General features: G+C 23.7%; 2 protein-coding genes across 3 annotated transcripts in view; both read left to right on the forward strand.

Moving 5' to 3' along the window:
* The window catches only part of LOC122510448 (hemocytin-like), a 39564-nt gene extending 29445 nt beyond the window's left edge, over window positions 1–10119 (forward strand). The window contains exons 32-46 of the mRNA XM_043625100.1: window positions 369–787; window positions 931–1229; window positions 1351–1636; window positions 3917–4024; window positions 4112–4363; window positions 4520–4853; window positions 4995–5342; window positions 5443–5553; window positions 5683–5898; window positions 6107–6393; window positions 6547–6825; window positions 7112–7327; window positions 7397–7511; window positions 9502–9651; window positions 9804–10119. Coding sequence (XP_043481035.1) covers window positions 369–787; window positions 931–1229; window positions 1351–1636; window positions 3917–4024; window positions 4112–4363; window positions 4520–4853; window positions 4995–5342; window positions 5443–5553; window positions 5683–5898; window positions 6107–6393; window positions 6547–6825; window positions 7112–7327; window positions 7397–7511; window positions 9502–9651; window positions 9804–9985 — 3602 coding nt within the window. The 3' untranslated portion in view covers window positions 9986–10119. The remainder of the gene's footprint in view (window positions 1–368; window positions 788–930; window positions 1230–1350; window positions 1637–3916; window positions 4025–4111; window positions 4364–4519; window positions 4854–4994; window positions 5343–5442; window positions 5554–5682; window positions 5899–6106; window positions 6394–6546; window positions 6826–7111; window positions 7328–7396; window positions 7512–9501; window positions 9652–9803) is intronic.
* A 541-nt stretch (window positions 10120–10660) lies between these two features.
* LOC122510449 (protein lap1) lies at window positions 10661–22904 on the forward strand. 2 transcript variants are annotated; one of them, XM_043625101.1, is made up of 11 exons: window positions 10661–11214; window positions 11296–11497; window positions 14286–14421; window positions 14514–14803; window positions 15107–15818; window positions 18523–18731; window positions 18835–18909; window positions 19059–19344; window positions 19421–20097; window positions 20184–20255; window positions 22134–22904. In XM_043625101.1, exons 2-11 carry the CDS (start codon window positions 11342–11344, stop codon window positions 22308–22310), a joined length of 2790 nt encoding a protein of 929 aa, XP_043481036.1. In that variant the 5' UTR covers window positions 10661–11214; window positions 11296–11341; the 3' UTR covers window positions 22311–22904. The 2 variants fall into 2 exon arrangements, with proteins under 2 accessions (XP_043481036.1, XP_043481037.1); XM_043625102.1 differs by having other exon boundaries at window positions 11301–11497.
* The last annotated feature ends 2111 nt before the right edge of the window (window positions 22905–25015 follow it).

Here is a 25015-nt window from a genome sequence, read left to right on the forward strand (position 1 = left end):
TAAGAGAAAAACACGGACAGTTACAATTTATTATAAAAAATTGAGTTTTTGTATTTAAATAATTGAATTCTAAAAGAATTTTCGGAAAATTATTAAAAATTAATATAGATAATTTATTTAGAGATGAAGTTTAGTTGAAAATTATAGAAAATAATTGAATTCACAAATAATTATAATTTCTAGAAATTATTAAAATTCATAAATTTTACTCATTTTCCATAAACTTTTATATTTTTCTGTAAAATAAATTTTGACAGGAAAAATAATTTTAATGTCAATAAAAATTAATAAATAAAATAAAAGTTCATTGTCAGGGAAATAAACTGAAAATTGTGATCACACTGATATTTAATGAACGTTGTTTTCAGTGGAGAAGAAGTGTTCAGGAAATCATCGACCTTGCGAAAGGGATTTAGTAATCGTTATGGACAACGATTTATTTATACTCTATCCCGACATGCATACAATGATAAATGATTTTGCATTCACTCCAACTCAGATGAAACAATTTAACGATAAAAATAGTGGAATTTACCGAATATCGAGAGTTGGTGATGTGTTGTACTTTATATCCTATCGCTATGGTTTCTGGGTGATATTCGATTCAAACTCGAATGTGAAAATTGGAATTTCTGTGAAATTATTCGGACAAGTTGACGGTTTGTGTGGATTCTTCGATGGAAATTTAAATAATGATAGACAAAAGCCAGATGGAACGGAGGCTAAAGGAGCTTTGGATTTTGGTAACAGTTGGATTATTGACGGTACACCGGAATGTGAACTGCAGGTGATTTAAAAAAAAAAAAATTTTTTTTTTGCTTTAAAAAACGTCTCTTTTTTTTGCCTCAAACATTTTTTTTAACGCCATTTATTATAAATTCTTTGCCTATATTTGAAATTGCTGAATAGATATTGAATTTCTACTTTCAGGTGTGTTCCAAAGACGTTCAGGAGAAAGCTTGGAAGATGTGTAATGCGGTGAAGGACCGTTCAATGGCTGTTTGTTTCGGAGTTGTGAATTTGGATCAATTTGTTTCTCGCTGTTTGGAAACTGCTTGCACTTGTTTGCAGAGTAATTCGACTTTCGACGATTGCCGATGTCGAATAATGACCTCATTTGTCACGGAGTGCCAAGCCAGTGATCAGGACATTGATCTCTCCAATTGGCGAAATATTCATAATTGCCAAATTGATTGCAGAGCTCCACTTGTTCACCATGATTGTTTCAGGTAAATTTATGAAATTGAAAGAAGAAACAATTTCTGAAGATTAGATTCAGAAAAAAAGTAAAAAATAGATTAAGAAATAAATGAAAACAATAGATTTGTACGTAAAATTTTCTTTTTTTAGACACAAGTGCGAGATTTGTTGTAATACTTTACAAGAAGTAGATCCGTGTCCAAAAATGAAGGGCGTTTGTTTCTCCGGTTGCTTTTGCCCTGCGGGAATGGTTCGAAATGGTGAGGACTGTGTGCATCCAACCGAATGCAGAGATTGCATTTGTGACGGATTTGGTAACACAAAATTCGTCACTTTCGACAGAAAGAATTTTGTTTTCGATGGCAATTGTACTTTTGTTCTGTCACGCGACGCTGTTAATAGTGTTAAAAAAGAACCTAGTAGCCACACTTATCAGGTGAGAAAATTCTTACTAAGAAATCTTCTATATTAATAATCGTTGTATTCCGATAATCTCTTCACAGTTTGAAGTTATTCTCTGCTTTTTTTGTTTCCTAACTTTTTAAATAACTTTTCATTTTCAATGTTTAAAATTTTTTAATTAATGTACTGATACTTCATCATTGAATTATTGTAAAGTATTTATAAAAAAATTAGAAAATAATTGAATTTTATGATGAATTTAATTATTTTCAATAATTCTAATTAAATTCTTTAGTCAATTTATAAATAATGAAAATCTTCGTAAAAAATTTAATTATTTTTATAAAGATAATAAAATTCTTATCAGGATTTCACTTATTTTCAATACAATTTTAATTAATTTCTTCGAAAATTTCAATTATTCTTAAAAATCTTGTAAAAATTCTCCGAGAAAATTCAATTATTTTAAAAAATAATTGAATTTTTCACAGGAATTCAATTATTTAAAAAACTTTTAATAAAATCCAATTCAAGAATTCCATTATTTTCATAAATAATAAAATTTTCGCAGCAATTCAATTATTTTAAATACAATTTTAATTTAATTCTAGAGAAAATTAAATTATTCTTAAATTCTTCATAAGAATTCAATTATATCAATAAATAGTAAATTTTTTTACAGGAATTCAATTATTTTAAATACAATTTTAATAAAATTTGACTCAAAAATTCACATATTTTTTTAAATTTCGCAAAAATTCAATTATTTGCAGAAAAAATAACTTTTTTTGTCAGGGTTTCAATTATTTAAAAAAGTTTTAATAAAATTCTGTTCAAGAATTCAATTAGTTTTAGAAATAATTAAATTTTTGATGTACACTGAAAATTATTGAATTCTTGTAAAGTATTAATAAAAAAATTTGAATCTAATTGAATTTATTTCAATAATTTTATTAAACTTTTTACAAATAAGTGAATTCTTTCGAGAAAATGTAATTAAAATTATATTGATAATAATTTAATTCTTAGAAAGATTTTTATTAAAATTCTTTGAAGTAATGAATTTTTTCTTCATAATTTTTACTGTAAATTTTTGAAATAATTGAATTTTAAGAAGAATTTCTTTTAAGTTTTTAAAATAATCGTGTTTATTATTAATTGTAATTAACAATTTTCCAATTAAATTATATTAAAATTATTCATAGAAAATTAAATTCTTTTAAACAATTTTATTAGAGTTTTTGTAAATAATTACATTTTTTTTTTGAAGAATTTTATTAAATTTCGTAAAAATAATGTAATTTTTTATAGTAATTTTAATTGAAAGTTTTGAAAATAATTGAAATTTTCCAAAGAATTTTATTAAAAACTTTTGAGAACAATTGAATTGTTTAGAAAAATGTTTTTACAATTTTTAAAAATAATTGAACCTGTTAGAGAAATTTCATTAAAATTATCTTGAATATAATTGAATTTTTTCTCTGAAATTTATTTAAAATTGTATTAAAAATAATTGAATTTCTCAAAAGAATTTTATTATTCAGAAAAATAATTGAATTCTTGCCAAGAATTTTACAATTATTTATAAAAATAATTGAATTGTTTCGAAGAATTTTTTATTAGAATTGTTGAAAATAATTGAATTTGTATTAAAATTCTTGAAAATAATTGAATTCCTCCGAAATATTTTATTATCTATGAAAATAATTGAATTTCTTTGTAGAATTTTATTATTTATAAAAATTATTTTAATTCTTGCGAAGAATTTTTTTATTTATGAAAATAATTTAATTCTAGCAGAGGATTTTTCAATTGATAAAAATAATTAAATTGTTTCGAAGGATTTAATCTGAATTTTTGAAAATAATTGAATTTTTTTAAAGGAATTTTATTACAAATTTTGAAAATAATAATTTTTTTAGAAGAATTTCATGAAAATTGTTGAAAATAATTGAATTTATATTCAAGTACTTGAAAATAATCGAATTTATAGTCAAATTTTTGAAAATAATTGAATTTAATTAATATTTTTAAAAATAATTGTATTCTTTCGAGAAATTTTATTAAAATTGTAGTGAAAATAATTGAATTGGTTTAAAGAATTTTATTATTCATGAGAATAATGAAATTCTTGCGGCAAATTTTATTCAAAATTTTTGAGTAATAATTTAAAAATTGATGGTTATTTTTGAAAATATAAAATTTTTTAATTTACTAAATAATAATACATGGAATACCGCGTAGCATTTGCTAATTGTATAATAATCAAGAAATAATAAGAAATTGTAATAATTAAAATATGAATATTTTTCAGATTCTTGTCACGAAACAGCCTTGCGATTCTGGTGTTTGTACAGAATCAATTACCGTTCTGTACCAATCTCACGTGATACAGATTAAAAAGGATCTGAACCTGAAGCAGGTACTTAATTTGAAATTAAATAAAATTGAAACAAATATTATATTATAAATATAATAAAATAATAAGTAATCATATTTTCTCTTTCAGTTCCTAATTTTTATTGACGAAACACTGATTAATGATTTACCTTACAATGCACTGGGACTGAATTTGAAGAAATCGCTGGCAAACGACGTGACTTTGTTAATTCCAGCAATTCAGTTGGAAGTCGTTTGCATCGAGCACGATTTTGCTTTTACAATCAGACTGCCGTCGCAAACTTTTGGAGGTGCAATGGAGGGTCTCTGTGGTGATTGCAATGGAAATCAGGACGACGATTTCAAACAGCAAAATGGAAATGTAATTAGTTTTCCATTTCTTAATATTGTATTTACGCTCTACTCTATGTCGTAGAATAAAAACTTAATTTTCAAAATTTTCAAAACGAAAGTTAGAGCAACAAAAACAATAGCAAAATTAGAAAAATCAATAAAATGGATTTTTTATTTTGTTTAGATAACAGAAGACGTCACGGAATTTGGATTAAGTTGGAAGGCAACGAATTTGCCACCGAGTTTGAAGATCAATGACGATCATTGTATAAGTAAACAGAAGAAATGTTCGCAATCTCCCGAGAACAGTTCGTGTAAAAAACTTTTAGATTCATTGGAATTTGGACAGTGTCATCGCCTCGTGGATCCAGAACCATTTTTAATATCTTGTGAGGAGACTTTCTGTAATAACGGAGATATTTGTAATGATCTCGAAGCTTACGCAAGAACTTGTAATCATGCCGGGGTTTGTCCGAAATGGAGAAGTAAAGATTTGTGTCCATATTCGTGTCCTTCTGGTAAGAATACTCAATTTTTTAATTTCTATTCTATTCATAGTTAAAAATAAAAAATTTTGTAATTTGCATAATAATAATAAATTGAATAATAAATAATAATAAATAAATCAATAAATTAATAATATTTCTGAATTTTCGTAGACTTGGAGTACAGACCGTGTGGGAACTTATGTGTCGAGACTTGCGAAAGTATAAGCTCGTTGGAACCGAAAAAATGCCCCAATGAATTATCTGAAGGTTGTTACTGTCCGGAGAATGAGGTGATGCACAATGGAACCTGTATTTCGAGACGAAAATGTCTAAGTTGCGATGACGAGGGACATGTTGAGGGTGATGTCTGGTATCCGGATAAATGCACTAAATGCACTTGCAATAAGAAAGCTGTCACCTGCCAGAAAACCGAATGCGTTACAACAGTTTGTCAAGAGAATTACGTGTCCACTTTAGTTCCAGGATCACAAAATGAATGTTGCTCGAAATATATTTGCGGTATTTTTCACTATGTTTCTTAAATTCAACTAAATGATTTAATTAAATCATTTAATCATGAATTAAAATAGTTACTAAATTTCTTTTCTTCTCTCATCAGTTCCAAACAAAGGTTCTAATTTGTGTGAAGAACCACAAAAACCAACCTGTGGCTTTGGACAGATTTTAAAAACGAGCGTAACTCCTGCTGGATGTCAGAAATTTATTTGCGGTAATTGACTTTTATTTGCATTTCGTATTTTATTTATTTCACGTTTACTTTTATTTATTTAGACGCGGTACATTTATTTAATCTCGTAATTTATTTTTATTTAATCTGGTGTATTTTACTTTTTTTCAGAATGTCAACCAAAGGAGCAGTGTCCAGATTTGAGTGATATAATTTTATTCGACGATGAATTAGAAGTTGGTTTTGTGCGTATTTTAGACGACTCTGGTTGTTGTCCGCAACCGTCTAAAATGTGCAAACCGGAAACATGTCCACAATTTAAGGAGTGTCCAAAATATTTTAAATCCGTTGAACAAAAAGGGTCTTGCTGTAATTTACACCAATGTGGTAAGAATATTAGAGAATTTTACACAAAAAGAACTTTTTTGAAAATTATTTTAAAAATTTGACTTAAAGAAGAATTTTAGTTGAAAATTCTAGAAAAATTTCGTTTTTCAATCTAGAATTATTTTCTGTAAAGAAAATAATTTAGAAGCAAACGAATTAAAGCACATTTATTATAATTAATCGATAACTATTTTATTTTGATTTTTAGTACCGCCTGAGGACTTATGTTTGGTTTTCGATTCAAATGCAAATTCATCTGTGGAAAGCATTACGCCAAAGAAAATTGGAGAGAAATGGAGAGATGGAAAATGTACGACATGTTCGTGTGATATTGTAAATTACAAGCCCATGCCACAATGCATGACGAAGGAATGTCCGAAAATTCAGGATCACCCAGACGTCAATGAATTCGTCCTTGAGGAAGTTATTCTTCCATACGAATGTTGTCCTGTCTATCAAAAAACTGCATGTAAAGATAATAATCAAGTTTACAAAGTGAGTAAATAACTGATAATTTTATTTATTTTTTACCCTTTTTGTTTAATTACATAAAATATATTTAAGAAAATTCAAGAAAATATATTCAAGAAAATTAAATCAAAATTCTAAAAAGGAAAATTAATTGTGAGTTAATGATGAATTTTTCAGGATGGAGAAAAATGGACACCAAATCCACAGGATGTTTGCGTCCTGAAAAAATGTTCCAATGGAATAAATGGACTGCAGAAGGAAATCGTGAAGCAAGAATGTAATACAGTTTGTGACAAAGGATATGAATATCGACCATCATCGAATACCAGTATTTCCTGTTGTGGCGAATGTGTCGGAATTGCGTGTGTCATTAATGACGATCTAAAAAATATTGGAGACAATTGGCAATCCGATGATCATTGTGTTAATTACACTTGTCATTTGGAAAATGGTTCTGTAAGTATTTTCTTCTTATTTATAAATTTTTGGAGTAAAAATACAAAAATAGAATCAATTACTACCACAAATTATTGGTTCAATTTTTCTTAACATCCAAAATATAACTCAAAAACTGTTTTCAAATTTACATCAGCACAAAAAGTAACTTTTTACCCAAGAAAAAAATCTAACACTAACTTTTCGTGGGAGTTTATCTATATTTTAGTAAATTTAGTAAATTTATTAAATTTATTAAATTTACATTTAATTTTTAATTATATTTATAATTATTGCCCGATTGCAGCCTCAATTGAAAGCATTCACTGAAAGCTGTAAAGACATAGATCCCTTCGATGAGGAGAATTTCGTTTTGGAAAGACAACCGATTCCTGGAAAATGTTGTCCAGAAATAATAAAAACAGCATGTAGATACGAAGGAAAAATTTATAAACCCGGAGAAAAATGGAAATCGCTAAATGACAATTGCACAAATTTCGAGTGTGTTAGTCAACATAATCAGGTATTAAATTATTTTTTCTTTTAGAAATTATATCGCATTTTCATAAATTAAAAACAAAAATTATTTCAGTTCTTAGTCACCAACAGTCCGATGGTTTGTCCAGAATTAATAAATTGTCCTAAAGAATTTATTTACATTGATGGATGTTGCAATAAATGTAACACTTCTTCTCTTAATATTGAAAGTAAGTTTTTTTTTTAAACATTTAGTATTTTTTAAAATTTAATTTAATAATATTTATTAGTAACTAACAAATGTTACGCGCGGAACGTAATATTCGGATTATTATTCTCATACAAATTACAAAATTTTATATTTTCAAAAATATGAATTTTTGAATAATTTCAGATTCAAACTTTAAAAAAAATTCAACTATTGACTAATTGACAACTATTACTAATTAATTATTCTTTTTTATTAATTTTTAAGATTTTAATAAAATTCTTCGTTAGAATTCAATTATTTTTTATAAATAATAACATTCTTCGAAAGAATTCAATTAATTTTTATAAATAGAACAATTTTTTGCAAAAATTCAATTACATTCAACAAAATTTTAATAACATTTCTCGAAAGAATTCAATTTTTTTTTTCATTTGTTATAAAATATTTCCACTGAATTCAATTATTTTCTAAAATTTTAATAAATTCTTCGAAAAAATTCAATTATATATATAAATACCTATTAAATAGTAAAATTCTTTTCAAAAATTCAATTATTTTTAATACAATTTTGAAAACATTTCATGAAAAAATTTAATTATTTTCTAAAGTCTTAATAAATTTAATAAATTAATCCTTCGAAACAATTTAATTGTTTTTCAAATAGTAAAATCTTTGCAAAAATTCAATTATTTTCCAAAGAAAGTTCACGAAAGAATTCAATTTTTTTGTTGAATTCAAAATCATTGCAAAAATCCAATTATTTTCCAAAAAAATTTAACAAAAGAATTCAATTTTCTTCTTCATTTGTTATAAAATATTTCATGAAAAAATTCAATTATTTTCTAAAATTTTAATAAATCCTTCGAAACAATTAATTTTATGTATAAATAGTAAAATTATTTGCAAAAATTCAATTATTTTTAATACAATTTTAATAAAATTTTGTGAAAAAATTCCTTTTTTTTTAAATTTTTAATAATTTTTTTCTAAAAAAATTCAATTATTTTCTAAAACTTTAATAAATCTTTCGAAACAATTTAATTATATTTATAAATAGTAAAATTCCTTGCAAAAATTCAATTATTTTAAAAAAAAATTCACGAAAAAATTTTTTTCTTAAATTGTTATCAAATTATTCAAAAATATTCAACTATTTTCTAAAATATTAAAAAATCCTTTGAAACAATTTAATTGTTTTTCAAACAGTAAAATTTTTGCAAAAATTCAATTATTTTTAATACAATTTTAATAAAATTTCATGAAAAAATTCAATTATTGTTAAGACAATTTTAATCAAACTTTATGAAAAAATTCAATTTTTTTCTAAAAATTTAATAAATTCTTCTGATCAATTCAATTTTATTCATAAATAGTAAAATTCTTTGCAAAAATTCAATTATTTAAAAAAAAAATCCAGGAAAAATTTTTTTTCTTAAATCGTTATAAAATTTTTAAAAAGAATTCAATATTAGGTATTTTCTAAAATTTTATTGAAATTCAATAATTAAATGTTTAATTTCAATTATTAACAAACACGATTATTTTAAAAACTTGAAAGAAATTATTCTTAAAATTCAATTATTTTCATAATTTTTAATTAAAATTATTAAAGAAACTCCATAATTTAAAAAAAATATAAAGAAATTCTTCAAAAAGAATTTAATAAAAATTTTCAAAAAGTTTAACAAAATTCTTTGCAAGAATTTAATTATTTTCTTAAATAATAAAATAAATTTTCGAAGGAATTCTATTATAAATTTTTTTTTTTTTTGATAAAATTCTTGGCAACAATTTGATGATTTTAAATAAATTAATTTTAAAATTGGAAATATTTAAAAAGAAATTATAATTATAATTTATTATTCAATAGTTTATTATTTATATAATTCTAATTTATTATTTATAGTTTATTGTCTATAATTCTAATTTATTATTTAAAATTTAATTTATAAATATAATAATTTGATTTTTACAATAAATATTGATAAAAAAAATTTGTCCCTTTACAGAAATGTGTATGGTGGATGTAATAGATTTAAATGCAACAATTGGAATCGTTGTCGAAAAACGAGGCTTTCAATACTGCAAAAATCTGAAACCACTTAAAGGCCTTACAGAATGTCGTGGTTCCTGTTCATCGTCAACGCGTTTTGATCAAGGTAATTAATTTTTGATCGAGGTAATAAATTTATTATTGTTTTATTCCTATTATTCACGGAATTCCTACTTTGAAAATATTTCTTTAATTTCTTGACGAATTAAATTTTAATTTATATTAATTAAAAACGATTTTTTTTTCTATTTAACATAGTGACTTGGGGTCAAGAAATCAATTGTCGATGTTGTTTGCCAACAAATTACCAGCCACTTATTGTCGAATTATCATGTGAGGACGGAAAAACTTTTAGAAAGCAAATAATGACTCCCACAACCTGTTCTTGTGACAGTGCAAAAACACAAACTAAAAATCGTAAGATTGGAACCAAAGGATAATGTGATTTAACAGAGTATAAACTAGTTATTTAATACTTAAAGTAAAATAATAAATATTAATATAAAAGTATAAACATACTGTGGATATTTAAAACAAAATATTAATAAAACGGACAAAAATTTAGTTACCTTAATTGTAATTACTTTTCTTCTTCTTTGTTTTGTGGCTTCGAATACCTATTTTCAGGCTAATTCTTGATTATTGGCATTATTCCATTATTAATTAAATTATGAACATTTTATTAATCCTATCTGTATGTTCGTGGCGATCTTTTTATTTTGTTGATTGTTTGCGGCGATCGTTTGACAATTGAGTAATTGACAGATTTAAACTTATTCTCAGAGTTGGGAAAGTAAAATATTTGTATGCGCGAGAGCATTTTGAGATATGAACAGAGCTTAAGGAAAATGGCGCCCTGCGCTTCTCTCGCTTTTCTCTTATCAAAGTTTTCAACGTTTTAACAATTGAGTGATATTAACTTCCCTTAAATTTCTTTTTGTTAAAAATTAATTTTTTATTAAACATATTTTATTTTGAGAAATAATATAAATAATATTAAAAGAAACATAATTTACACAAAAAGAATTCAAAAATTCCGCCATTATTCGATATATCGAAGGATCGAAGTAATCGATAACTAAACAGGTTAGTTTTTTTAGAGACAATCCAATGAGTGATGAATCTTGATGTTTACTTTTAAGATACTATTTTTAACATTAATCATCTAAAATCACCTCTCAAGAAACTTGATTTGAAAATATTTGTGAAATTTACTTTTTTTTGGATGAATTATAAAGTTATTTTACCAATGGCGTGTATCGCTTTCTTATTGCTACTTGCTGCCACATCAATCGATATCAAAAGTGTTAGTAGTAGTAGTCAGTAGAATTTTGTGATTTGTGTGCTAATTATAACAATAGCGAACAGTACGCTATCAGTCTTCCAAAAAAACGAGTGAGTTTCTTTGTCATTCTATTCAATATTCTCAAGATGAAAATACAGAAGATGCGGACAATAGTTATGTTCACTACATAAATTTGTGCGATCAAAATGATGATCCCTAAATCGACGCGACCGGCTCGAAGAAAATGATTTCATTTATGCTTCATTTTTTTTGCACTGACTGACAATTATTTATTGTGCTTACGTCAAGCAATTAATTGTTTCTTCTGTTAATCAATGACCAATCAACATTCTTGGAAGGAAAGCATTTTTAAACTTGTTTAGGGTGAGTTTTTTTTTTTTGAATTTTTAAAAATTATGTTCTATTGTAAAAAGTAATAATCCTGGTAATAATTAATGAAAATAGTACAGGAACCATAAAGGCTGATAAAAAAAATCCAGTTTAATGTGAAATGGGTAGTTCTTGGTGGCAATGCGCTGCATGCTTAAGAGCACAAGAAGAAGATATTTGTGAATTGCAATTGAATCATTGCAATCTTTACGATGTTCCGCCCGATGTGTTCATCTATGAAAGAACATTGGAAATATTATACCTCGATGCCAATAGAGTACGTTTAATTCTTTAATTTTTATTACACAATATTACACAAGTGATTTAAAATGTAATTAGGTTAATTTATCATACGCATTACAAAGAAATATTAATCGATAAACTATATTTTATTTATAGTTCTTTACTTTTCTTTATAGTTCTTTTCTTTTGATACTTTTAATAATACGAATTCGTTAATAATAATTACAGACATCACAGTTGGTTCCCTTTTCCCCTTTTGTCCCCTTATTTCAATTTTATCATTTTTTTCACCTTTTTTGACGATTTGTCACCTTTTTCCCTTTTTCCGCTGATTTGTCCCCTTTTTCACATTTTTCTAATAAAAAATAAAATTTTTTTTTTTGAAATCTTTTTCAAAATGTAATCATAAAACTTAGAGTCAATGTTATTGAATTCAGTGCGTTTTATTTCTGATTTAGATTTTTAACACCACAACATAATATAAATGTTTTTTTATGTTTATGATTTAAATAATATAGATTTCGTAAAGAATTTTATAAATTATAAGGTGGTTCATTCAACAGAATGCAGACCTCTAGAAAAATAATTAATTAACATTCAAATAGTTAAAATATTATTATTAATTGTTTTTTCTAGAAAAAACCAAAATTCTAATATAAAACCTTCCATTTTTTCCATTTCTGACAATAATTTCTTTTTAAATAACTTAATTCTTGAAGAATTATCATAAAATTATATTTAGAAATTATTTAATTAATTTTATTTATACATTTCAAAATTAATTGAATTTTAAATTAGTTTCGTTTACAATTTTCATAAATAGATGAACTTGAAAAGATTTTAATTTCAAATTTTATAAAATTTCAATTTTGAATGAATTTTATTAAAAATTCTAAAGAACTTAAATTTTTGCAAAAATTTTCAAAATTTAAATAATTCTGAAATTAGTTAAATTTTTTAATATATCTATTTAATTAATTATTAAAAATAATGAATTTATCGAGAAATTTTAGTTAAAAACACTAAAAAATTTGAATTTTTGAGAAGTTTCAAATAATTGCAAAAATTCAATAATTTTCAAAAATAATAAAATTCTTTGCAGAAATTTAATTATATTAAAAAATTTAAAGAAATTCTCGTCAAAATTTAAATTCTCCTTATAAATAAGTAATAAAATTCTTCTTCGAAATTAAATTATTTTCAAAAATTTTAATAAAATTCTCGGCAAAATTTCAATTTATGTATTATTTGCAAAAATTTTTCTAAATCCAATGATATTCAATATCTAGTTTAATAAAATTTTCCAAAAGAATTCAATTATTTAAAAAATTTTTTATTAAAATTCTACGCAAACGTTTAATTATTTTCATAAATAATAAAACTCATCCCCGGATTTCAATTATTTTTAATACAATTTTAAATTAATTCCTCGAAAAAAATGTAATTAATTTCAAATATTTTATTAAAATTCTTGGAAAGAATTGAATTATTTAAAACAAAATTTACATAATTTGCTTATTAGAATTTAATAATTATTTTCAATACATTTTTAATTAAATTTCTTGAAAGAATTCAATTTTTATAAATAATAAAATTCTTTTTAGAAATTCAATTATTTTAAAACTTTTTAATAAAATTCGTTGAAAGAATTTAATTATTTTGATAAATATTATAAATTCTCCCAGGATTTCAATTATTTTTAATACAGTTTTAAATAAATTCTTCGAAAAAAATGCAATTATTCCTAAATATTTCAATAAAATCCTTCGTAAGAATTGAATTATTTAAAAAAGATGTTTAGAAATATTCTTTGCGAACATTCCATTATTTTCATAAATAATACTATTTTCGTGTGAATTCAATTGTTTAAAACAAAATTTTCATAAAATTTTGCGAAAAAAATCAATTATTTAAAAAGATTTTTATAAAATTCTGCGCAAGAATTGAATTAATAAAAAAAAAATGAATAGAGTTCTTCACAAGAATTCAATTATTATTATAAATATTAAAATTCTTCTCAAGATTTCAATTATTTTTAAAATTTTTAATAAAATTCGTTGCAAGAATTCAATTATTTTCATAAATAATAAAACTCATCCGGTAGGATTTAAATTTTTTTTAAATACAATTTTAAATTAATTCTTCGAAAAAATGCAATTAATTTGAAATATTTTATTAAAATTCTTGGAAAAAATTGAATTATTAAAAAAAATATTATTTTTAAAAATTGTATTAAAATTCGTCGAAAGAATTTAATTATTTAAAATTTTGTTTAAAAAATTCTTTATGAGATTTCAATATTAAGAAACATTCAATTATTCAATAAAAATTATTTATTTTTGTATTTAAATAATTGAATTCTCGTAGAATTTTCTAATAGAAATTGATTTAAATGAATTACAATTAAAATTTTACATAATAATTGAATATTAAAAGTATTATAGCGTGAACTTTTAGAAATAATTGAATTTTGAAAAAGTTTCAAATTAAAATCTTTGAAAATCTGAATTTTTTATATTTTTAAGTAACAATTTTGTAGAATTAATTTTTTTTCAAAAAGTTTAATTGTAATTATTCGAAGTTTTTATTTTCAAATATATATATTTTATTGAAGAATTTCCGAATAATTGATGAAATTTCGTAAAATTGAATTTATCCCCTTTTTGAGGAAAAAAAAATTCCCCTTTTCACCTTTTTTGAGAAAAAAAGGTACTGTGATGCCTGTAATTAGAATAATAATTATAATAAATTAATAATTATATATTAATAAAATTATCCTAATGTTTATTGAATTTTAAATATTATTTTGTACTTTTTAACAGATAAAAGATTTACCGAGACCATTATTTCAATGCCATGAATTACGAGTACTCTCCCTCAGTGATAATGAAGTTACTACATTACCACCCGCCATAGCGTCGCTGATTAATCTGGAATTACTAGATCTCAGTAAAAATAGTAAGGAAATTGAATTTTGTATATCTAGATAAAAGGAGAATTCGAAAGAAGATGTTTATTTATTGAATTATTGTTATTTTGTTTTCTCTTAGGTATAAAAGAGTTACCTGACAGTATAAAGGAATGTAAAAATTTACGTTCAATCGATATCAGTGTCAATCCATTTGAACGGTTTCCAGATGCAATCACGCACATTGTAGGTCTACAGGAATTGTACATCAACGATGCTTATATAGAGTATTTGCCAGCGAATTTCGGGAGACTCTCAGCTTTAAGGACACTTGAGCTTCGCGAGAACAACATGATGACTCTTCCAAAAAGCATGAGTCGTCTTGTTAATTTACAGAGACTTGACATTGGCAACAACGATTTTACAGAACTGGTAACTTTTTTTTTTACTTTAAAAATTTAATATTTTTTACCAGGGTTGTCACAGACTAGGAAAGTCAAAAATTAAAATAAATTCTCGTCAACATTTTAATGATCTTTAAAATTTATAAAATTCTTCTTACAAATTCAAATATTTTAAAAAAATTTTAATAAATTTGACTTTAAGTTCAGGAAAAAAGACAAAATTTTCTCTGTAAATCAGAAAAAAGTCGGAAAAAAATAAAATTAAATTTTTGACAACCCTATTTTTTTAATCTCATAAAAAGAAATAAAAATAAAAATATTTTCTTTACAGCCGGAGGTCGTTGGCGATTTAATAAATCTAACAGAATTGTGGATAGACGGTAATGATATACGTCGTATACCAGGAAATATTGAGCAGCTTTATCATTTGAATCATTTTGATTGTACAATGAACTCGGTGAATATAATACCGTCCGAAATTCAAGGCTGGCGAGATATATCAATAATGAATTTTTCTTCCAACGAAATTTACGAGTTGCCCGATTCGTTATGTTATTTGCGCACAATAGTGACACTCAAAATTGATGACAATCAATTGAATTCACTGCCAAATGATATTGGTCAAATGTCAAGTTTAGAGGAACTTATAGTGACGAAAAATTTCCTCGAATATTTACCGCCATCAATTGGACTTTTACGTAAACTTCATTGTCTCAATGCGGACAATAATTATTTACGTTGCTTACCACCGGAAATTGGAAGTTGCACTGCACTCTCATTACTTTCGTTGCGTTCGAATAATTTGACGAAAATTCCCCCCGAATTGGGTCATTTGTCATCATTACGAGTTTTTAATCTCGTCAACAATTGTATAAAATATCTTCCAGTTTCGCTTCTTAATTTAACAAATCTCAAGGCTTTATGGCTGAGCGATAATCAAAGTCAACCTCTGGTGCCACTACAACAGGAATTTAATTACGAGGAGGATATGACTGTGCTCTCGTGTTTTATGCTTCCACAAAAACCGCGACAGGACCTCGAACGTAAGTTGATTTTTTTTCTTTTTAAATATTTGAAATATTTTCAATACAATTCACAGGGCTCGAACTAGGTCCGTAAATCCTGTAAATGTCCGTTAATTTGCTTCAAGTCCGTAAAAGTCAATTTTTAAAAAAGAAAAAGGTTCGTAAAGTCCGTAATTTGATTGAGAAAAGGACGAAAAGTTCGTAAATTCTACGATATAATTTTAAGAATTTTAGAGAAATTACAAATGATTAAAAAAATTCAATAATTTTCAAAAGTAATAAAATTTTACGCAAAAATTCAATTATGTTCAAAAATTAAAAAAAAATTCTCGTCAAAATTTCAATTATTTTTAGAAATAATAAAATTCTTCTACGAAATTCAATTATTTTCAAAAATTTTAATAAAATTCTAGGCAAAACATTTAATTATTTTCATAAAATAATAAAAATTTCACAGGAATTCAATTATTTACAAAAATTTAAATAAAATTCTTCTCAGGAATTCAATTATTTTTATAAACAGTAAAATTCTTTAAAGGAAATCAATTATTTTCAATATAATTTTAATTCACGAAAGGATTCAATTATTTTTTTTTAACTTTTAGTAAAATTTTTTAAAAGAAATCAATTATTTGCAAAAATTTAAATAAAATTCTTCGAAAGAATTTAATTATTTTCATAAATAATAAAATTATTCTCAGGAATTCAATTATTTTTATAAACGGTAAAATTCTTTGCAGGAGATAAATTATTTTATATAATTTGAATTAAACTTCACGAAAGGATTCAATTATTTTTTTAAAATTTTTAGTAAAATTTTTCTAAAGAATTCAATTATTTTCTAAAATTTTAATAAATTCTTTGAAACAATTCAATTATTTGTACAAATAGAAAATTCTTCGCAAGAATTCAATTATTTTGATAAATAGGCAAATTCTTCGCAAGAATCCAATTATTTTTATAAATAATAATATTCTTCTCAGAAATTCAATTATTTTCAATACAATTTTCATAAATTCTTTGAAACAATTCAATTATTTTTGTATATTAATAAAAATTATAAAAATTTCTTTATAAAGAATTCAATTATTTGCAAAATCTTTAATAGTATTTATTCTTGGAAGGAATTCAGTTACTTTCAATATTTTAATAAAATTCCTCGAAAAATGTAATTATTCTTAAAAATTTTATTAAAATTCCTCGAAAAATGTAATTATTCTTAAAATTTTTATTAAAATTCGTCGAAAGAATTCAATTATTTAAAAATTTGTTGATATAATTTATTATTTATGAGATTTGAATTTTAAGAAACATTCAATTATTCAATTAATTATTTTTTTGCATTACAAATTATTGCAGAAATTTAATTATGTTAAAAAATAATAAAATTTTTCATAGGGATTTAATTATTTTCACAAATAATAAAACTTTTCGCAGAATTTCAATTATTTTTAATATAATTTTAAATAAATTTCTTGCAAAATGTAATTATTTTTAGAAAGTTTGTTAAAATTTGTCGAGAGAATTCACTTATTTAAAAATTTATTTGATAAAATTCTTTATGAGAATTCAATTTACTGAAACATTCAATTATTCAATTATTCAATAAGTTATTAATTTTTGTATTTAAATAATTGAATTCAAGTTGAATTTTCTAATAAAAATTGTTTTAAAAATGAATTTTAGTTAAAATTTTACATAATAATTGAATATTAAGAGCATTTTAGAATAAATTTTAAGAAATAATTGAATTTAGAAAAGGTTTAATTTTAAAAGTTGGCAAATTTTGAACTATTTTTAAAAATTTTCTACAATTCAATGATTTTCAATATCTAGTATTTTAATAACATTTTCTAAAAGAATTGAATTATTTAAAATAAATTTAATTATTTTCATAAATAATGAAAATTTCACAGGAATTCAATTATTTACAAATTTTTTATAAATTTCTTCGCAATGATTTAATTATTTTCATGAATAATAACATTTTTACAGGGATTCAATTATTTTTACAAATAATGAAACTCATCGCAGAATTTCAATTCTTTTTAATACAATTTTAATCGAATTTATCGAAAAATCTAATTATTCCTAAATATTTTATTAAAATTCGTCAAAAGAATTTAATTATTTCAAAATTTGTTGATAAAATTCTTTACGAGTATTCAATTTTAAGAAACATTCAATTTTAGTTTCAATTCTTTTTAATACAATTTTAATCGAATTTCTCGAAAAATCTAATTATACTTAAAAATTTTATTAAAATTTGTAGAAAAAATTTAATTATTTAAAAATTTGTTGATAAAATTCTTGATTAGAAAATTATGATAAAATTTAATTTGTAGTTTTAAGTAAAATGTTCTCTTATTTGACTAAAATTTTTGTCAAAAATTGGTCCGTAATTTTTCATTTTTGTTCCGTAAAGTTTGTATTTTTAAATACTTTCACTGGTTCGAGCCCTGAATTCAAGAAAGATGAAACTGTAAAAGTAAAATCCGAAATTTGTTAATTTTCAACGATTACATTTTCGCTGCTAGTGGAAAACACTCAGGAAGTTGAGGATTGAAGGGGTAAGACAATCAAGGGATAAATGTAATATTTTTGTTATTCTCCATTCTTGGGTTTTGAAATTTCTTTTTCCTTTTATGGAATGTACTTTTCTCGAAATTCAATTCTTCTTTTATATTCTAATATTGAACTTTATTCTTTTCTATACGAAAAGGTGTAATTTGCAATAAAATGGACCAAACCTTGGGAACAATTTCTGGATCTGTTTTTGGATCCGGAAGAAAAATATGTTTTGCTGCTGATGTCGATTCGGAATTACCGAGACAACGTCTACATCGTGCACCAACGCCTTATCCAAAGGAATTGCGTAATCTAGCCAGGCATGCACGTAACTTGCACCATCAGACCACACACGATCAAAAGGTTAGATTTTTTTTTCAAAATCATATTCAAATAATAATAATAATGAATAAAAATAATTTTCTTTTGAAGATTTTTACATTTTCTTTTTTCTTTTATTTTAAAGGAAGCTATCGTTGTAAATCCTATGGTTTCAGTAGGCAACACTTCAGTTTCAGGAGCAGATGGTCCACCACAAGATGTGAGTGTGTAATGGATTTAAAATTTAATAAAATTTGTTACAAGAATTACAATACAACGATTATTAATATAAGTTTATTTTAATATTTATTTTAATGCTTTATTTTAATAAGATTTTCTATTTACACTAGACTATTGTTTATTTTTCAGAATGTTGCACACGTGCCTCCACCTTTTGTCGAATACTATTCCCCGAAATATCTTATCGTTAATAGCAATCTAGGATTAGAAGTAGAGCGCAACAATTCAGAAGAATCTAATGACGAGACAATTAAAACTGTCCTCGCTACGGAAACGAATCCTGAAATTCGTGAGGCAAAATGCATTCGCAATCCCATGTCAGAGTATCATGCAAAACCAACAACAGTCCCACCACCTTATCACATTGCCGCGGCGTTCTCCAAGAAAGCCGCTTTTTTTCAACAACTAAATCAAGGTATTTTTTACAATTCTCAATTTCATTTATTTTCAAAATAAGAGTTTCTATTAATTTTCAATTCCTTTTTTTTTAGCGTCGGTATCTGAAACGTATCCAACATTTTCATCACTGAAATTCTCCCCATTAAAGGAAAGTGATTCAAAAAATGAAAACAACGAGGAATCATCATCATTCGATAATATCAATTTAAACAACGATAACGAGAATTTGAATGGAACAAAAAATGTGAATTTCAATGGAAATGGAATGGATAGCAGTATTGATATTTGTGATGGAGTGAATTCATTCACTCACAACAATCTCAATCAATCAATGAAAGAGGATAAAATTCCTGTTTTAAAATTGAAAAATGTTAAAATACCGAATACGTTTGATGAACGTGAGAACAATTTCGAGTGTTCAAGTACCAACGAGAAAGTCAAACAGATCAATATTACTTCATTAAAAGAATCGCCAATTTCACTACCAATTACCAATGAACTCAAACAATTGGATCAATTAAAGAATTCCGTTAATGAAATCACGTCAAACGATAATGGAATTACGGTGAATTTAAATCAATCGGAAAATATGAATTTTGTAAATAGCGAACATTTATCGATGAATGTTAATGACTCACAGAATGAAACGAATTCTGGTAGAAGTACACCCTCTTCCTTAAATATCAAATCAAGTAATATAAGCACTTACAGTTCTGATGGAAAATCAAAATTTAAATGGATGTTTGGAACTCATAAGAATGCGAATGTTGTGAGTATAATAATTCGTTGATAAATTCTTATTTTTGTAAATAATAATTATTTTCAGTTTATAAGAATTTTTCTTCTTTTTTCTAGTTGCCGGTTCGGTTGAAAAAAAATCCTGGCTTAGGATTCAGTATAGCCGGAGGAATTGCAGGAGCGGAAACGGTAAAAATTTTTCAAACTTTTATTTTTATATTTAATATTTGTGACGCGCTCCAAAGAAATTAAGACATTAATTTTATTCTAGAATCCTTTCAAATTTAATTATTTATACAAATTAAAACTACAATTTTTTAAAAATTCAATTTTTTTCACTGAATTTTTGAATAAAAATTATTCCTTGAAAATAATTAATCTTTAAAAGAAAAAAAGTATTCTACTAATTTCTTATAATAAACATTTAAATATTATTATAGCTTTACAGCGATTCAAATTTTTAAAAATTTTAATTTAAAAACATTTTAAGATTTAATGACTTGTTAAAATTTCTCTTATAATGCTTTTAATGTTCAATTATTTACAAAAAATTAAATAAAATTCTTTGGAGGAAGTCAATTATTTTCAATATAATTTTAATTAAATTTCACCAAAGGATTCAATTATTTTTTTTTAAATAATTAAAATTTTTCGAAAGAAATCAATTATTTGCAAAAATTTTTAAAAGATTCTTCGAAAGAATTTAATTATTTTTATAAACAGTAAAATTCTTTGCAGGAGATAAATTATTTTATATAATTTGAATTAAATTTCACGAAAGGATTCAATTATTTCTTTAAAATTTTTAGTAAAATTTTTCTAAAGAATTCAATTATTTTCTAAAATTTTAATAAATTCTTTGAAACAATTGAGGCCTTGGATCCAATAACTCGCCCGACGCTCGAAGGCACGCGCTAATACCAGTCGAGTAGCAGTGAGTGGCCCAGAGGCGCTCACTGCTCACTGACTGGCAGTTGCGCGTTCCTCCGAGCGTCGGGCGAGTTATTGGATCCAAAGCCTCAATTCAATTATTTGTACAAATAGAAAATTCTTCGCAAGAATTCAATTATTTTTATTAATAACAAAATTCCTGTCAGGAATTCAATTATTTTCAATACAATTTTCATAAATTCCTTGAAACAATTCAATTATTTTGTATAAATAGTACAATTCTTCACAAGACTTAAATTATTTTGATAAATAGGAAAATTCTTCGGAAGAATTAAATTATTTTTATAAATAAAAAAATTCTTCCTTAGAATTAAAATTATTTTCAATTCAATTTTAATAAAATTCAATAACAAATTTTTAATTAGAATTTTTAATAGACACGATTATTTAAAAATGTTAAAGAAAATTCTTTGTTGAATTCAATTATTTTCAAAATTTTCAATTAAAAGTATTAAAACTCGAAAAAAATTGTTTAAAAGAATTTAATTTTCTGTAAATAATTTTAATAAGATTGAATAGTGCAATTGTTAATTTCATTTATTAACAAAATCGATTATATATTCCAAAAATTATAGAAATATTTTGAAAGTATTTAATTATTTTCAAAATCTTTAATTTATTCTTTGAAAGAATTCAATTACTTTTAATATTTTAATAAAATTCCTTGAATGAGTTACCTAAATTATTTTAAAAAAATTGTAATAAAATTTTGAAAAGCATCAATAATTTAATTATTTTCTAAAAATTGTAATAAAACTGAATATTTGAATGTTTAATTTCAATTATTTTAAAAACTTGAAAGAAATTATTGAAAAAATTCAATTTCTTTAAAAATTTTTAATTCAAATTATTTAAAAAAACTCCATTTTAAAAAAATTGAAAGAAATTCTTAAAAAGAATTTAATTAGGATTTTCCAAAGTTTTAATAAAATTCTTCAATAAAATTCAATTATTTTCAAATTTTCTGATAAAATTCTTTGCAATAATTCTATTACATTAATTTTAAAATTGAAAACACATTTAAAGAGAAAAATGGTTTAAAAATTTGGGAAACAAAGAAGCAAATTAAAATTCTGAAATGCTTTATTAAAACTGAAATTTTTTTATTATTTGCAGGGAATTGTTGTGACAAAGGTAAATCCAGATGGTCCAGCACAGGGAACATTACGTCCAGGGGATAAAATTTTAGAAGTCGACGGAATAGATTTCACGAAATCGGATCACGAGACTGCTGTGGCTGTTTTGCGAGCAACCGGTGCCATTGTTTCCATGATGATAAGTCGACACCAATAGATTCCCAAGTAACAAAAAAAATATATACTATACATAAAAAACCATCCAACAAAATGACAAAATTTAATTAAAAAATTAATGTCATTTTGCAAAAAAAAAAAAAAATTCAGTTCATGACAAAAAGATCTGAATTTATTTTTAAGATTTATAAATCTTACCTCTATGTTTCTCATCTGTGTTTTTTTCTTCAAAAAAAAAAACCAATTTTTTGAAGAATTCAATTTGATAAATTATTTAAAAAAAAGAACTCGCATATATCAATGCAGATTGAAGAATATTTTTTGAAACGGAAACAAAAAAAAATGAAGAGAAAAGTATTTTTATAATTTAAAAATAACTTGATAATGTTGTGTAAACAATTTTTTTATTAATTGTACTGTACTAATTAACCAGTGTTGGAAAATTCAATTATTCGTCCAAAAATCACAAAATCTTGTTGACATTCTCTCTGTGAGAGAATCTTTAAAAAAAAAAAAAAAATAAGTGTGAAGAATGAATGAAAAACGCACATTCATATAAATAACGCATATTGTTTGTGAGTAAACGAAACATTTTTGCTGAACTACGGTTAGTTGAAAATTGAAAGAGAATATTCTTCTACTGATATATCGTAATTTTAAAAAAATAACGTTAAAGAGTAGTTACTGTTATAAATCTATTTAAAAGTCCTCTATAGATGATCTTTAAGACATAATGGTTTTTATTTTCAATTTCATTGCTCAATAATTTTTAAGTTTTATTTATTTTTACTTTTATTTACTTAAGATTAGATTTTTTAAATACTTTTTTATTCATCCTGACTACCAGTGACACAATATTTAAAATATTTAAAATCAAAAGAATCAACTTTTTCGATTCAATATTTTTTATTCTTTAAGAACTTCATTAAAAAGTAATGATTAATTTTGAAAAATTAATTTTGAAAACTAGTAAAAATTTTACTTATTAATTCAAAGAGGAATTAGTTAGAAACTCCGAGAAACCTATATTTTCGATTTTTAATGAGTAAAATATTGGAAATTAATTACAGAAATTTCCTTTTGAAAATGAAGTTGTTGAAATATTTATTTAGTTGGTTTAATTGCAAGTCAGCTAAATTTCAATTTGCATTCAATGCTTATACAGTTAATTATTATGTAAATAAATTAAAGACATTGGTTTGTTTTATATTTGAATTTCATATAGAGTACAAATATTTACATATTTCAAATTGAATTTGATTCGTGTATTTTCCACAAATTTAACACAAATTTAATTTTCATACTAGAAAATCAATCCGAAATAATTTATTATTGAAAAATAAGATTTATTAGATTCTGCCCAATTGTAAGCTTTAGAATTTTTACTTAATTTTTAAAATAGGTAAATATTTTAATTTGGAAATTTTATTTTTCTAATTTTAAGAGTCAATTATTTTTATTTACAAGAAAAAATTTATTTTTTGCAATGAGTGTAAAATTTAAAAAATAAGAATATTTTCAAAATGAGAATGTAATTAAAGAAAGATTCAATATTTTTACTTTTTTATATTTTCTACTTTCTTAACATTCAGTTTTTCCATTCCCCCCCTCCCCAGAAAGAAACTTGATAAAATATTTAAGGATAATTAAAAATGCAGTAGCCTTTAATTAAAGCGAAAAAAAGGTAGAAGAGCTTTTATTATTTTTTTATAAATGTACAAGTACATCGTCGTCACAAAAAAGTAAATCCGTTTGCTTTATGTATTTTGCATTTTCAAATGCATAATTTACAAAAAAAAAAAATAGAGAAAATATCGAGTGTTTCATTTTTAGATGGAAATTGTTACTCCTAGTCATATTAAATGAGCTGTAACATGAATGAGAGAATTATTTTCGTAATCACGATTTCAACTTTCAAAACATTTAATGTTTTATTGAATTAACCACCAATATCGATGTCTATCAATTATTATTTTATTTTGAGGAAAAAGTATCTTTCGAAAATTTAATTATATAATTATAAATAATTATTTCAAATTTAATATTTTGAAAAGCCTTTCTCTATATAGAAAAAAAAGTACCAAAAGAAAGTTTTACATTTTGAAAAACTAGAAATCAAAACAACATCGAGTAAAAACGAATAAATTATACAATTATATACAAAAAGAGAATAATTGAAAATTTTTGAATAGAAACAGTAAGAAAAAAAATAATTAAAGAAATTTAAAGTAAAATTACGATAATAGTAATTTTCGAAATTTACTGTTCACGAAGTGTAAGGACTATTGATGTGACTTTTAAAATAGTCTTCCACGTCCTAATATTTGAAAAAATTTGTAGATGTTCCTAGGTAATGAAAAATTGTCAAAATTCCTCATATAACAAATTTTAAATGAGGAATTAATAAAAAAAAAGTCAAAATATGACTTAAATTGTAAATATTTTTCAATTGCATGCACAATTGTATGTATGCACTATTTCTAATATTCTAAACAGACTGACTACATCATATATTTTGTATTTATCTAGTAAAAATTTTGTTAAAAAAAATTAACACCTGTGTAAATAAAAAAAAAAAAACTAAAAATCCGGAAATTCAGTCTCTTTCCCTTTTAGTCTTTAAAAGTATTTAAAAAATTTTAGTTTTTTTTTTGTAAAAACAATTTTTACAGTTTTCAGAGTTGCCACAGGTCAGAGAATTGAAAGAAAATTCAGGAAAAGTAAAATTAGTCAGGGAAATCAGGG

This window comes from Leptopilina heterotoma, unplaced genomic scaffold, assembly GCF_015476425.1.
Source record: "Leptopilina heterotoma isolate Lh14 unplaced genomic scaffold, ASM1547642v1 Lhet_68, whole genome shotgun sequence".
NCBI lineage: Eukaryota > Metazoa > Arthropoda > Insecta > Hymenoptera > Figitidae > Leptopilina > Leptopilina heterotoma.

Coding starts and splice junctions, on each gene's coding strand:
- LOC122510449 (XM_043625101.1), top strand. CDS start 11,342: ATGGGTAGTTCTTGGTGGCAATGCGCTGCATGCTTAAGAGCACAAGAA. Junction 11,498..14,285: donor TATACCTCGATGCCAATAGA/GTACGTTTAATT, acceptor ACTTTTTAACAG/ATAAAAGATTTACCGAGACC. Junction 15,819..18,522: donor ACCGCGACAGGACCTCGAAC/GTAAGTTGATTT, acceptor CTATACGAAAAG/GTGTAATTTGCAATAAAATG.